This window comes from Ctenopharyngodon idella, chromosome 6 (genome assembly GCF_019924925.1).
Source record: "Ctenopharyngodon idella isolate HZGC_01 chromosome 6, HZGC01, whole genome shotgun sequence".
Taxonomy (NCBI): Eukaryota; Metazoa; Chordata; class Actinopteri; order Cypriniformes; family Xenocyprididae; genus Ctenopharyngodon; species Ctenopharyngodon idella.
Window position 1 is genome coordinate 26,950,629 of NC_067225.1, and position 14,984 is coordinate 26,965,612.

Here is a 14,984-nt window from a genome sequence, read left to right on the forward strand (position 1 = left end):
GACTGGCTGTGGGTTTGAGTGGCCCAAATCAAGATCATGATAATGGGCCCAAGGGGTGTGGGTGTGGAAAAAAAGAAAAACATTAAAACTTAATATTTTATTGGTATTTATTTTATAATAAATAATTTTAATATTTAATAATTTTATTTTTTATAATATTTTAAAAAGAAATAAGAAATATATAATATAATATAATATAATATAATATAATATAATCAACTTTTTCAGCTCAATTCAATTCAGGAAGTTATGATTTGCCTACTGCACTCAGGTTTCAAATCTTAGAGTGATCCTTGAATGAAAATTATCCAGAGCTGTTTATTATTCTGTTCAAACCTCTAGCTAACCAAGGAAAAATCTAAACTAAAACATCAAAATAGAATGTGACACAACACAAAGCATTTCTTATAAGGCAGGATTTCAATTCATTGGAGTTCTGCTGCAATAAGGAATTGTCTCCCCTGAGATGTAAAACGTCCCGTGAAACTGAAAGGGTAAAATGGGAACAAGACTCTTAATTGATCTGGCCTCTTTCCCTGGTTCAGTTTGTAAAGACCAGCTGTTTGGTATACATGTTGAATCATTCACATTCAATGTAGGTCAACAACGGAATGACCCAGAACAAGAAGGCAAAATTCATCCCAAGAATCCAATTTCAAACTACAGACATAACGGCTGGCAAATCTCTTTGAGAGAGAGCATTCAATGTCCCAATAGCTTGTTCCTGTCCAGCACAATGATTAGATTAAAACCCAGTTACAGTACTTCAGGTTCTTGTGTCTGAGATATATTCAATATAATGGACTATATGCCGGGTTCTTTGGTTTGATTCAAGTGATGAGCACAAAACAAACAAACAAAACTATTTTTCATTCAAATTAATTTTTTCTATCTCCTCCTAATGCTCAAACTCATCTTACTTTGAATTTAAGAAATTACAACATGCAGTTTATTGCACAGATTTCTCATGCCAAATACCTTGTACGTTATTAAAAGGATTAATATTCTGCACATTTAGAGCATTTCTTTTTATGAAATACACACTGTTAGACAAGATTTTTATTTTAATTTAGTCATTTATTTTAGACCTGTGCACTACTGTACCTTTAAGACTTGTTTGCAGTCAAGTCTTCATAAACGATTTGCGAATGTTAAATTATGCCTACATAGTACATCAAACCCTTTTCTTTTTTTTTTTTTTCAAAACAGCAAGGAAAATCTTGTTTTCCAAGATATGTTCCCTGTGAATGTTTCATGTTTGGAGGTGGTGGTGTGGGATGAGGGTGCTGAGGTTGCAATATTGCCCTAAAACCACAGTACTCACCCCTCCTACTCGCTCGAAGTGGTCCACGTCTTGATGGAAATCGATGGGCTGACCGTTGAAGGCCCAGGAGAAGGCCACATCCAAGGCTGGATCAGCAGTCACCTGGCAGGGCAGCACGATGCTCTCCCCCACAGTGATTTCCGTGCTGCTGGGGCCCTGGCTGATCCTCGTGGGCTCTGTTAGTTACAGTGCCAACACAGTCTGTCAGTTTAGCTCTGGGACACAAACTAAAGCGAGAGAACTTCTTCTGTGACCAGGCAAATAACAAGACAATCATTCTTTTCCAAAAACCTAGTGAGCTGCCTCTGAAAGCAGCAATTTAAGGCATCACGCTCCCGACGTAAAAGCTGTTCCAAAAGGATAGGCTGCATAATTATTCTGCATTATAATACTAAAATGCACTGCAACAATCTCAGTAAAAAAAATAATAAAATAAAATAATAATAATAATAATAATAATTTCAAGATGTCGAACAAATTGAGACAAATGTCAATTATAAATATAGTTATTTCACTAAATAATGAAATGTATCAATACATAATAGTGCAAATTAGTTAAAACTCACCTTTTTAACTTTATGCAAATAATACACTAATCAATTCATTAATTTATAATACAAGGCTTGAATGGATGAGCCACATTTGAACTGTTAAAAATAAAACAAAGGACTAAAAAAGACTAACAAGACTAAAATATTGAGGAAATGAAGGAAAAAAAAGAATTAGAAATTAATACTTTATATATATATACTAATACTTATATATATATATATATATATATATATATATATATATATATATAATATTTGCTTATAACATGATATAACATAAAATATGCATACATTTTTTATCTACAGAAAGGAAAAAAAGGAAAAATCTGTAAAATTCTTAATTCTTCACTAATGTTATTCAAAATTTTTTTAGAAATTAATTAAAATTTGTTGTGATTTTTATATATAATTTTTCATACATATTTACTTTTTATTTTATTTATTTATTTTTGACATTGATTTCAGGGAGGGGGATCATGTAAGGGATTAATAATGGACAACATTTTACTGTTTATTGTTTTTATGATGTCCTATTCTGTACTGTCCCTAAAAACCAATAAAAAAGATTGGGAATAAAATTTGTTGTGATTTTATGATAAAATAAAACTTCCACTAAAAAATGTTATATTTTACCTATATAATATATTAATTCAAATACTGTATAATGGGGAAATAAAAATGATCCGCATGGTAAGAATGACCCTATTGCGATTATAATTATTATTATTAATATATGTATTGAACATCAGTATCTTCCATTGCTATAGTCCTGATGAGCAGTAGGCCGCTCGAGGCTGTGGGTTAGCAATTTTACCACAGCCTGCAGTGGTTTATTGCTATAATAAATAATCTTAATTTCTAGGTGCTATACTTAGATTTTTGGCTGCTGTCTTTCCATATGGGGACTATTAATTTGAGAAGAACATAAAGTGGATTTTAATAAGAGCCAAATGAATTGGCAGCATGTCTACTGTGAGCAGAATACAGTTGAGTGAACTGAAGGCACTTTGTAAGGGAAAGGTCATTTTAATTAAATTACATTAAGGGGGTCAACTGCTGGTGCATGACAAAAACATAATGAGAGAAAAATACAAGGACGAGAAGAAAGAAAAAACCCTACAAAAGACATATGGGCTCACACAGAGGCCTCAATGGTACACAGCTAATGAGTTTCTTCTGATTTGCCATGAAAATACTGCTGATTAAACCCGTAACCTATGTAATGAGGAACAAAAGTGAGGAATAACATTCATCCTATAGCTTAACGAGGAGATAACAATCCACATGGATAATGGCCACAGCAATTAAGGATGACCTTAACAATGAGTAATTAGCGTAACATGGACTGGACTGTGTGGAAGATTGAAGCAAGAGGCTATATGAACTAAATAGAATGCTAGAGAAGAGTATGTTGTATCTCCACAATATAGACGGCTACCTTAAAGGGCCAGTTCAACCAAAATGAAAATTTCATGGACTCAACTTCATGATGTTCTAAACCTGTATGACTTTATTTCTTCAATGAATCACAAAAGGTTTTTCATGCAATTACAGTAAACAAGGAAAGGCCAAAAAAGCATTAAAGGTGCAGTAAGTGATTTTTGAGAAACACTGTTGATATTTGAAACAAACAAAAAAACACACCCCTTCCTTCATTGCTCCACCCCCAAAATGCAGGAACATGCAATGCAAGAGTGGATGTCCCTTTATCATAACTGAAGCGAAGCAAAATAATGCTTTGCGAAAAATAAAGCGAAGATGACGAACAAACAACAAGGAAGAACAAAATTAACATACAGTACAGTGTATACAAGCAAGAGTTTTTTGTTAGTCGCCAGCAGCACACCAGCTCTTGCCTTTGCTAAAGTTCTTGCCTGATCATAACCCTTCTTTTTCCAGTGATATTGTTTTTTCTCTTTTGTAATGTCTCTCCGCCATCTCTCTTTCTACAGTCTTTCTTCAAATCTCCCTCTAGCTCACTCTCTCTCCTCCCCATCATAAGTGTATACGTTCAACAGCGTTTCTCAGAAATCACTTACTGCACCTTTAAATAGTCTATATGACTTGGAAATCGAACCCATAACTTTGTTGTTGTCAGCGACATGCTCTACTAAATATCTACCTTGCATGATTCATTCAAGTATCGATGTTTGATTTGTAAATAAAAGATTCTTTTGAGTCAAACCTTACTAATGAATCAGTTGATGCGGTTCACAAAACTGAATGATTCGCTCACAAATCTGTTTTATTCAGTTCTCCAGTTCAACTCAACACCCAATTACCTGTTTCACAGTTCGTAGCTCAATAGAGGGGAAGATTAATAGTGAACAAAGACATACAGATTTGAAATACTGCACACGACTCATATGGACTACTTTTATGATACTTTGATGTGGTTTCGTGTGCTTTTATGAATCTTTAAAGCTCCAGACACCATTCGCTGCATGAAAAATAAAGCACAGTCCATTCTTCAGATTTTCTCCTTTTGTGTTCCACAGTAGAAAGAAAGTCATACAAGTTCTAAACAACATGACAATGAGTAAATGATGACAGAATTAACATTTTTGGGTGAACTATTCCTTAAATAGGAGTTTGAAAAGATCTCTTAAAACTTTTAAACATAGAGACTTGACAACAAAAGCTATTTGTCTTGAAATAAAGTAGCGGCATTGTGTAAGACTTCTCAGTCTGCTTGATTATATAAAACAAATCTTATGCTTTGTGATTTTTTGACTTGAAAGGCTGACAGCAGTGACAACGTAAACTTAGAAGAATGGAGCTGTCAATTGGCTAATACATTTCTTGAAACAGCTGAAGCAATGCATCATGATATGTGCCAGATGTGGCATTTCATTCAAAGCTAATCATAGTTAAACCATCAAGAATACAGTATCTGAGTCAACAATAAGAGTGAACTGGACTGTGTATTGTCTGCACAGCAAAAATAAAGCTGTTATTCACCCAAAGCTACTTTAGAGCCTAAAGATAAATGTATGTTTATCAAAAGAATCCCACAATATTTTGAGACAGATGAATCAGCTTTTTTTTTTTTTTTACAACAAAGAAATTACATTATGTCTTTGCTTGGAGAATAATTTCTTTTTTTATTGTTCCATTTGGCTTTTTGTTATTTTATTTTTTTATTGTAATGAAAAATAGAAAGGGGGCAGTAAATAGTGAGGCGAAAGAAACAGTGGAGAAACCAGATCTGGAAAATGTTGCAAGCAGAATTCGAATCTCAATATGCACTAAACCACTTTTATCTAGAATATAAAACACAATGACTCACCTGTGATTATCAGTCTTCCTGTTGTGCTAGCTGTGCCAAACTGATTTTTAGCGATGCACGTGTAACTACCTCCATCTCGCTTAGTTACGTTGGCAATCTTAAGAGTTCCATTGGGGAAGAGGGAAATCCTTGAGAAAATTTGAAAAATTGATCAACATCACAAAAAAATAAATCACATGGCCAAAGTCTTCAATGTAATAACATATAATCTCTAAAGCTAAATACCTTTCGTTTCTTTGCAGTATCTCAGTCCCTTTTTTCCACAGGCTAATGGCTCTGGGTGAAGCATGTGGCCTGCAATCTAGGCTAACGTCACTACCCGAGCGAGCCTTAAGCACACGGCTCAAAGGATTCTGGGAGAAGCTGGGAGCAGAGGCTGTAGGAGACAGAGAGATTTGGTCCTCAGACTCACACTCAATGGAATCTGTGATGAACAGCAATTGACGTTCAAAAAGCCTCTGGCAAAAAAAGGAAGAAAGCCTTTTTGAAAAGTCTAAAGGACTTAACAAACAGAGCCGTCCGTTTCCACTGGCTGCTTCCAGGCCATTTGCCTTTAACTAAACTTACATTTTACTGTGCCTTTCTGTGCTGTATCTTCAAAAGACACCATTTATTTGACACTGGCCTCGTACGGACAATACTGACCAATGTGTTGAGATTAAATGAATAAATTTCAGAATCAATATCGGGGAAATATGAGTGTTACAATGGAGCACTAAATCACACGGATGTTTTCAGTGCTGCCTTGTAATTTGAGCTTGGGCTGTGACTACACAAAGTTTTATCATTCAAATGAAGGATGGAGAGCAGGCTGTGGAAACACAGAGGTCGTACCAAGCACCATCAGTTCGGCGCTGGAATAAATGATGCCGTGCTTGTTCTCCGCCACACACTGATACATCCCGCCATCTGAGAGGTTTAGTGAGGAGATGGAGAGAGCACCGTTCTCTATTTGCACTCGGCCCTGTAGACAAAAACACAAACAATCGGAGTAAAATGGTTGCTATGTGGTTGCTAGGGCATTGCTGGGTTGCTTGATTTCATGGTTGCTTACTGGCCCAAGTCAAAAGAGACTACTGCCAATTTTCTATGATATTCTGGTCGTTAGATATGGTTTGGGTCTCTCCTTCAAAGCAGGGTTATTATAGGTAACTAAAACCATTTAGAAAAATATTTTTGCTACTTGGAAAAAACAAAAAACAAAAAAAAAAACAAAAACGTTAACTGAAATGAAATGAAATATTACAAAAAATAAACTTAAATAAGCTAGCTGCCAATTAAAACCTCTCATTTTCATTTAGTTTAACTTGATGTACTAAAATAACTAATGCCAAAATAAAAATTAAGAAAAACATATATAAACATAAAAACTAATAACAGAATGATAAATAAAGCAAATTAATATGACAAAAACACAAAAAATTACTAAAACTTTAACAAAAATTAAAATGAAAACAGAAATTATACAAATAAAACCAATTTTAAAACTATTAATAAAAACTATAATAGCATTTCAATGATACTAAAATAATAACACTGCTTTACTGTAAGTCTATGGGATTTTGTCTTAATAAAATTCAAAATAAAACATTTAAAACTAAAATCAATCATTTTAAAGGCTACAAGTGAATTTATCAATTGCAACTTGAAACTATGAAAATGGATATTGACTGTAATATATGCCACAAATGATACATTTAACAGTGTTATTAAATTATCTAAATGTAAAAATATGGGAACTGAGCATGAAAAATTAAACATCCAATATCAGCCAATGTATATCCAATATCAACTAATAATAAAAAAAATGGTAACACTTTACAATAAGGTTCATTTGTTAACATTAGTTAACAATGTATTAACTAACATGAACTAACCATGAGCAATACTGTACATTTGTTACTGTATTTGTTAATCTTTGTTAACGTTAGTTAATAAAAATAAAGCAGTTCATTGTTTGTTCATGTTAGTCACTGTGTAACTAATGTTAACAAATACAACTTTTGATTTTAATAGTATATTAGTAAATGTTGCAATTAAGGTTAAAAAAGACTAATAAATGCTTTAAAAGTGCAGTTCATGTTAACTAATGAACCTTATTGTAAAGTGTTACCAAAAAACTCTAATCTTGACCAATAACCAATATATTGTGCATCCCTACAATTTCATTGACTTGAATGATGGCTTTTTTTCAACATTGCTGCACTGAAAGTTTGTCGGGTTGAACATCTATAAAGACAGGTTTCTAGAGGGTGGAGGAGGTTACAGAGGAGAAAGAGGAAAAAATGCTGACCCTTTGCTCCGATGAACAGAAAAGAAACGTTGAACATAACAGTGAAATACTAATGGCCAATTCATTTGGCATGGGCGCCCAGTCGGAAAAGTATGTGAGACAGGTAGGGAAGTGTTGAGCTGATGGTTCTGCTAATGGCATAGCAGACATTTAAGCCTATCGGCTGTTTTTAAGGGCTGAACTCAGCACAAAGAGTCACAAGGAGAGATTGACATGATGTGTGATGGAAGGGAGGGGAGGAGGTACGGGTCACTCTCGGCTTGAATGCAGGTCACATCTAATGGAGTCTCTTTGCTGCCTTATAACTGCTGATGTTTGTTGATGGGAGTCTCTCCTACTTAAACAGCTGTTGGCTTCTTTTTTACCTCGCTTTTATGTTAGCAATGAGAATTTATGTTTGCATTGACCTTGAACTACAGTAAGAGCAGATAAAGCTTTCAGTCTCATTGTCTTTCAGAAGGCCTAAAGTACCTCAGATATAAGAGTTTCTCCGTTCTTCAGCCAGCTGTAGGAGGGCTTTGGTTTCCCATTGGCTTTGCACTCCCAAAACAAATTCTCCTCGATGGACAATGCTGTGTCTGCCATCGTTTGCAGCCAATGAGGTGTGGCTGTGGAAAGAGAGCACATTGATAAATCATACAATGGATAAAGGGTCGATGATGGACATATTCAACAATAAACATAAATGAAATGTTACACTTGCATATTAAAACCACCCACATTACCCAAGGCTAATAAATTCAAAGGCTTTGATGACAGAAACAATTAAAGTTAAAGTTCACCCAATAATGAAAAATCCATCATCGTTTTCTCACCCTACAGGTCATTTCAAACTTATATGACTTTCTTTCATCTGTGCAAAACTAAAGGAGTAAAGAACCACATATACACCACCATTCAAAAGTTAAAACATTAAAAAAAGCAGTCTCTTTCTCTCATTATTTAAATTGTATAAAATTGTTTAAATTATACAATTTAAAACAGTTTATATTTGAATATATTTTAAAATGTAATTTATTCCTGTGATAGCAAAGCTGAATTTTTAGCATCTTTACTCCAGTCTTTATTGTCACATGATCTTTCAGTAATTATTCTATTCTAATATGCTGATTTGGTGCTCAAGAAACATTTCTTATTATTACCAGTGTTGAAAATAATTGTGCTGTTTAATATTTTTGTGGATTCTTTTGATGAATAGAAAGTTCAAAAGAAACACCTACTTCTGGCATGAAACTGGCTAATAGGCTAATAGAGTACCTCAGAGATGACGTGTTTTTGTAGGCCAACTCGGAAGTTAGCGGTGCACGGGTTCCCTCGATCGAAAGCCTATGCATTTTTCCCATAGACTTTTGGAAAATCGCAAAAAATAAGCTCTGTGTTTAACAAAGGGTTATGACACTTACACGTTTTGTCTATCAAGATAATCTTTACAAGTTAACACAACATTTATACATTTTGAAGCCTAAATAAAGTCGTCAGATATAAAAAGCTAACAGTAGGCTATAAACGGACTACAGCACACCATGGTCGCGGATCATCGTCACCACCACCAAGCTTCCTCAAACTTTATTTAAAAAACAACTTTATTAAAAAACATGCTCACTGATTATGATCTGCACTGTGTATGAATACTTATCCACTTTTTCATGAGAAATGCTGTCCAAATGTCCTGTTTGTCATGATGACGTCTAAAGTCCCCGCCAAAGGAATTGCTCTACAATTAATTAGAGTAGGCTATCATTAGTTTTGTCCTGCTAATTATTATTTTATACCCATAAAAATAATTAGTAACTGCCAGATAACAATCACCTGCTTTTTCCCGACATGGCTAACGTTAGGCGTGTTAACATTTATTAATTCGCTTATAAAGCCCACATTTACCGTTACCGAAAAAGTTAAGTTATCCGTCAGATTCTGTAGGTCGGTTAGTACACTTTACTGCTGAACAACTCATTTTGTCGGTGTGAAATAACACAGAAATCGAAAATTATTAGTTAGTTATATATCTTCAATCTCCCCGCGAAGCTCCGACAGTCCTCAGAGAAGCTGTCAATCACAACTGTCAATCATGACAACACGGCCTATTTCTAAAGCATCAAATTGCTAGCTAAAATCAAACTTATCACAAAAACGAACCATTGAATATATATCAGCGTGATAACAACTACCTTAAATGACCAAAACCATCTTTCGGAAAATTTTATTTAAAGCGTAATTTATTTTTTTGTTTTGACTCAAGTTCCGTTCGCTTGCATGGAGAGGGCAAGGTTTATGACTTGTACTGCATCCAGCCACCAGGGGGCGATCAAAGAGCCTGCAGCTTCACTTTTCAGGATGTATGAGGCACACCCGAGCCTAAACTTTTAAAAGATAGTGTATATAATTTTTTCGATGTATACAAGGAAATAACTTTTTGTGTGCCATAAATCAGATTCACGAGGGTGAGCAAATGATGACACGGTTTTTTATTTTTTTTTATTATCTATTCCTTCAAAGTTAGTTGACTTACAGACAACAAATCCCTTCCCACATTCACTCAAATTGCTCAAATCACACAGTGTGACCCATGAATTATTAATTATCATTATCAGAAAAGGCTGCATTATGAGAATCACATAAGCCGCTTCACCACCTCCAAAAAGGCTTGCCATACAACCATTCGCAAGTCTGTATAATACTAACTGCATGCTTGACGCTCCTATAAAAACAAACAATAGACGACCCATTTCACAAGAACCATGTGAATAAGAATCTAACTACTGAAGTGAGATGCGCAGTGAATAAGTCAATTCAATCACACTACGGGCACATGCTCTGTTCCGTGCTACAAATCCTTTGACCTCCTTCTGGAAGCTTTATTATCCTTTCGGCTGGCAAACACTCCAGTGCCACGTACAGAGCCTTGAGTTCAATTAACAAATTCGTATGATTGCATTTCTCTCCACAAATGTTAATTTAAAAAACCCAGGATAAGACCTATGAATCCTTTAAGACCGACACCAATCCAGTGCTTTTCAAACTGCTTGTTTTCTGCGCAAAGTCAAATAGTGAAACAGAAAATCTACTTTGGCAAGGCATACTCCCACTTTCATTTATCCTACAGAATTGTATTTCAGTTTCACAGCATACAGATGCATACATTCATGCAGTCTTTGCAAATACAGAAAATCCAAAAGCAGAGTGTGTGTTAGATATCTATAGAAGCTTGTTTCCGCCATGGAATAAAAAAATTACAAAAGGTATTTTTGACTATTTTCCACACAATTCTGACTTTTTTTCTTGTAATTGCAAGTCTACATCTTGCAGTTATGACTTTTTCTCTCAGAATTGTGAGATGTAATCTTGCAATTGCAATTTATAAAGACAGAATTATGATGAACTTGCAATTCTGAGAAATAAAGTCACAGTTGACTTATCTTGCAATCTCACAATTTTGAGAAAAAATGAGATTTGAGATTTTTCAATTTGTGATGTAAACTTTTGCAAGAAACAATTGCAAGAAAAAAAGTCAATTGTGACATAAAAAGTCACAATTACTCTTTTTCATTTAGTGGCGGAAACAAGATATTCCATACATATTTCATTAAAGGAATAAAGGTTATAAAATTATTAATACAACAACGCCATACATTTCAAATTAAGCTTGACTTTTCATGGAATGCCACTGTGACCTTCTACAATGAGGTGCTTATTGCAGAAGGTCACAATCACGTGGATCATGAAATGTCATGTCTCTCAAGGACACAAGTCAAATGAGACACTTGTTATGACATGTCCTCACTGTGAGTTATGACATATATGGCATAGCGAGGTTGTGTGCAGTTTTACGTACCATAATGACAGTGGAAAATGTCATAATTATGCCACTCCAGGTAGTATAGAACCTTATAAAACTGTTATAGAATCATATTAAACTTACAATAGCTTTGCTTTCTTTCCTGTAAACATTGTTTTAATGACTGAAATATTTTCTTTACATTTGATTTTTTTGCCTTAAAGTAGCTCCAATAGCAAAACTAAAGATATTTTTGAAAAGTAAAATACATATAAAGTATTTTAAATAAATAAATAAAGTTGTAAACAATACAATGTTTTTATTGATTAAATTCATGTCTTTTTAATAAATTGATACTGAAGCAGTTGGGTCTCCTAAAAACGCATATTAAGTGAACCATAATCATTTATCCTGTGTCATTTTTCTCCAAAGATGAAACATAATTCATAATGTTCTTATTGCAGAAATATAATTATATTTCTATAAAACACCTCCAAATGAATAAATAACTGCAGTATAACTGATGCCACTATCTACTGATTAATTACTGCAGTTTCAAGGCGGGGCAGAACTGCCATATGGCAACAGTCATATTTTTTTCACTGTATTACTATAAATCTTGATGATACAAAGTTGATCTGTCAACAAAAGCATCTATTTATATAGAAATCAAGGGTGAACGATAACAACTCACCATGGAAAGACACGCGACCCCTTGCAGCATTCTTTCCACGACTGTTTTCCGCTATGCACTCATACGTCCCGGTGTCCTCTTGTTGAAAACTCGGAATCTCCAGAATGGCGTTAGAATTTTTCAGTTTGACTTTGTTTGGGAACGAAACATCACTGGTTCTTCTCCAGCTGATCTTAGGAACTGGACTGTGAAACCAGAGCAAAGCCACCATTAGCAGTTAGACAAATTCATTTGAAAGATACTTTCACCTAAAGCAAATATACTGTTTTTAATCAGTATGTTAATTCCCTGGAAATAAAATCCATGACCTTGGCATTGCTACTGTAGAACTTTTTGACAAGCGCTTTTATCCAAGCTATGCATTTTATTATGTGTACATCTTGCATTTACATTAATGCATTTGGACTTTTATTCAAAGCATTCAAGGTTTTTAATCATTTATGTATTAAATTCATGACCTTGGCATTGCCAACTCCATATTCAAACAGCTACAGGAACTTTTTTTTTTTATTCACACAATTCCATTTGAGGTATTACATGGTCTAATTCCAGAATTATGGTTTAATGTAATGTTTGGTGAGAGGAAATACATTTGGCAGATGCTTTAAGTGTCATACAATTAATTCTAGCTATGAATTTGATCATTATTAATTATTGTTGATAATTATCAGTATACAGTATCAATTCAAGGTCAGTAAGTTATTGTTTGACAAATTAATATTCAGCAAGGATGCATTCCATTGATCAAAAGTAACAATAAGGCTTTTGAATTGTTACAAAATATTTCTATTTAGAATACATTCTGTGCTTTTGAACTATCATCAAAAATGTATCACAGTTTCCACAAAAATATTAAGCAGTAAAATGTCTCTCAAGCACCAAATCAGCATATTAGAATGATTTCTGAAGGATCATGTGACAATAAAGACTGGAGTAATGATGCTGAAAATTCAGCTTTGTCATTACAGGAACAAATTACATTTAAAAAAATATTAAAATAGAAAGCAATGATTTTGAATGGTAATAAAATTGCACAATATTATGGTTTCTGCTGTAATTGTGATCAAATAAATGCAGCCCTAGTGAGCATAAGAGACTTCTTTCAAAAATGTTAACAAATCTTACCGAAGCCAAACTTTTGAAAGTGGTAGTATACATACATGCATAGATGCTTTTATCCAAATTGATTTAAAGGGTTAGTTCACCCAAAAATTCTGTCATTAATTACTCACCCTTATGTCATGCCAAACCCGTAAGACTTTTGTTCATCTTCGGAACACAAATGAAGATCTTTTTGATGAAATCTGAAAGCTTTCTGTCCCTCCATAGACAGTCTATACAACTACCACTTTGACACTTCAAAAAGTTCATAAAGAAATCGTAAAACTAATCCATATGAATTGAGTGGTTTAGTCCAAATTTTCTGAAGAGACAATATGATGAACAGATTGAATTTAGGCTATTATTCACATATAAAAATTGATCAGCAAACATAAACAGAAGTTCAACCGAACCCGCTTGACGTGCAAGAACAAACCTCTTGCAGAAGCTCAAACGTGCTGTGAAACACACGAGAATGAACCTCATTGGTTCTCGCACGTAAAACAAACATGCTTGAGCTTCCGTTTACCACAACTGATGTGTAAGTTGATAAATGTGTACATGTAAGTCTAAATTCAATCTGTTCATCATATAAAGTGATCGAGTCTCTTCAGAAAATTTGGACTAAACCACTCAATTCATATGGATTAGATTTACAATCCCTTTATGAACTTTTTGAAGCATCTATAGAGAGATAGGAAGCTCTCAGATTTCATCAAAAAGATCTTTATTTGTGTTCTGAAGATGAACAAAAGTCTTATGGGTTTGGAAAAACATGAGGGAGAGTAATTAATGACAATTAATTTTTGGTTGAACTAACCCTTTAAATTTCATTCAACTTAAGAATTTTGATCAGTTCATGTATTCCAGGAATCAAATCCATGACACCAGTGTTGCTAGCATCATGCTCTACCAGCTACAGGAACTTTGTCTGATGAAGTGAAATTCCATAATGTTTGGCAAAAGAAAATCCATTTCCCCCCTTATATCTTCAAAGCTATAGCCTATTAAGAAAATCTGAGTGTGAATGGATCTGATTCAGGATTGAATCTGGGGTGACGCACTCCTTGTATTGTGTGAAAAGCCATCATCTCCCGCTTCTTGAAAACCTGCATTACCCCTCTTTCTAAACGACAACCCTTCTGCTCTTAGTTTGAAAAGAAGCTTGCAGCTCTATTTCCACACTATTTAAGGAGTAAATCTTGCGGGTCATTGCTCTCTGCAAAGCAGACCATTATAGTGAAAAGGCCTCTGTAAAAAGCTTCCGTGACAGATTGCAAATCGTATTACGAATGAACCTGAAGTGCTGATCACAAATTTGGTGTATTTTATAACGCAGGATAAAATTAAACAGCACTAAGCAAGGGTGTGAACTCTGGCAACAGTTTGCAGAGAGAGGACGCAGACAGACGCAGGTGTGTGCATGTCGGACTTACTTTCCCAGGGCGAAGCATTCTAGCTTCAGCGTGGATCCTTTAGCAGCTGGAATGGTGTCTGGGAAATGAAGCTCTATTTTGGGCTCATACTCTCCCATCGCTCCTGCCATGGGCAGACAATACACCACAGATGCAAACGGCTTTGTCATTCATGATTTACGATATACAAGCTTTGTACTCCAGAATACAAGCAAAACAACAACAAATGGCAAAACACAAAGACCTGTCAATGAGATGGGGAACCGAGAAGATTGTGCCAAAAATACAGAGACATGTAATTAAAGATTTATGGAACAAGAATAATAAAAACAGGATCCATCTCAAATGGAAATGTGGCCTCCTTTGAGGCATTGTCAAGGGTGCAGGTTAGTGTTCTTAAAAGAGGCAGTTTAGCTTTCAAGACAGTGGCATAAATACACTCTCTGACATTTACGAATTAAGATCTCTATAAAAATGTCACATTCTTCTTTGACCCATGTGAGATACACTGAAAAAATCTGTGAAATCTACTGTAAAAAAAG

At 34.5% G+C, this 14,984-nt stretch overlaps 1 protein-coding gene across 2 annotated transcripts in view; it reads right to left on the bottom strand.

The window, feature by feature from the left end:
- The window catches only part of cntn3b (contactin 3b), a 66,739-nt gene that overhangs the window by 19,941 nt on the left and 31,814 nt on the right, over window positions 1-14,984 (bottom strand). For both annotated transcript variants that reach the window (XR_007930575.1, XM_051896649.1), the window contains exons 7-13: window positions 14,464-14,566; window positions 11,927-12,111; window positions 7,929-8,065; window positions 5,999-6,128; window positions 5,390-5,540; window positions 5,165-5,292; window positions 1,325-1,500 (exon numbers count right to left, since the gene is read on the bottom strand). Coding sequence is in view for 1 of the 2 variants with exons in the window: in XM_051896649.1 (XP_051752609.1) it covers window positions 1,325-1,500; window positions 5,165-5,292; window positions 5,390-5,540; window positions 5,999-6,128; window positions 7,929-8,065; window positions 11,927-12,111; window positions 14,464-14,566 (1,010 nt within the window). In the remaining variant the exon portion in view is untranslated. The remainder of the gene's footprint in view (window positions 1-1,324; window positions 1,501-5,164; window positions 5,293-5,389; window positions 5,541-5,998; window positions 6,129-7,928; window positions 8,066-11,926; window positions 12,112-14,463; window positions 14,567-14,984) is intronic.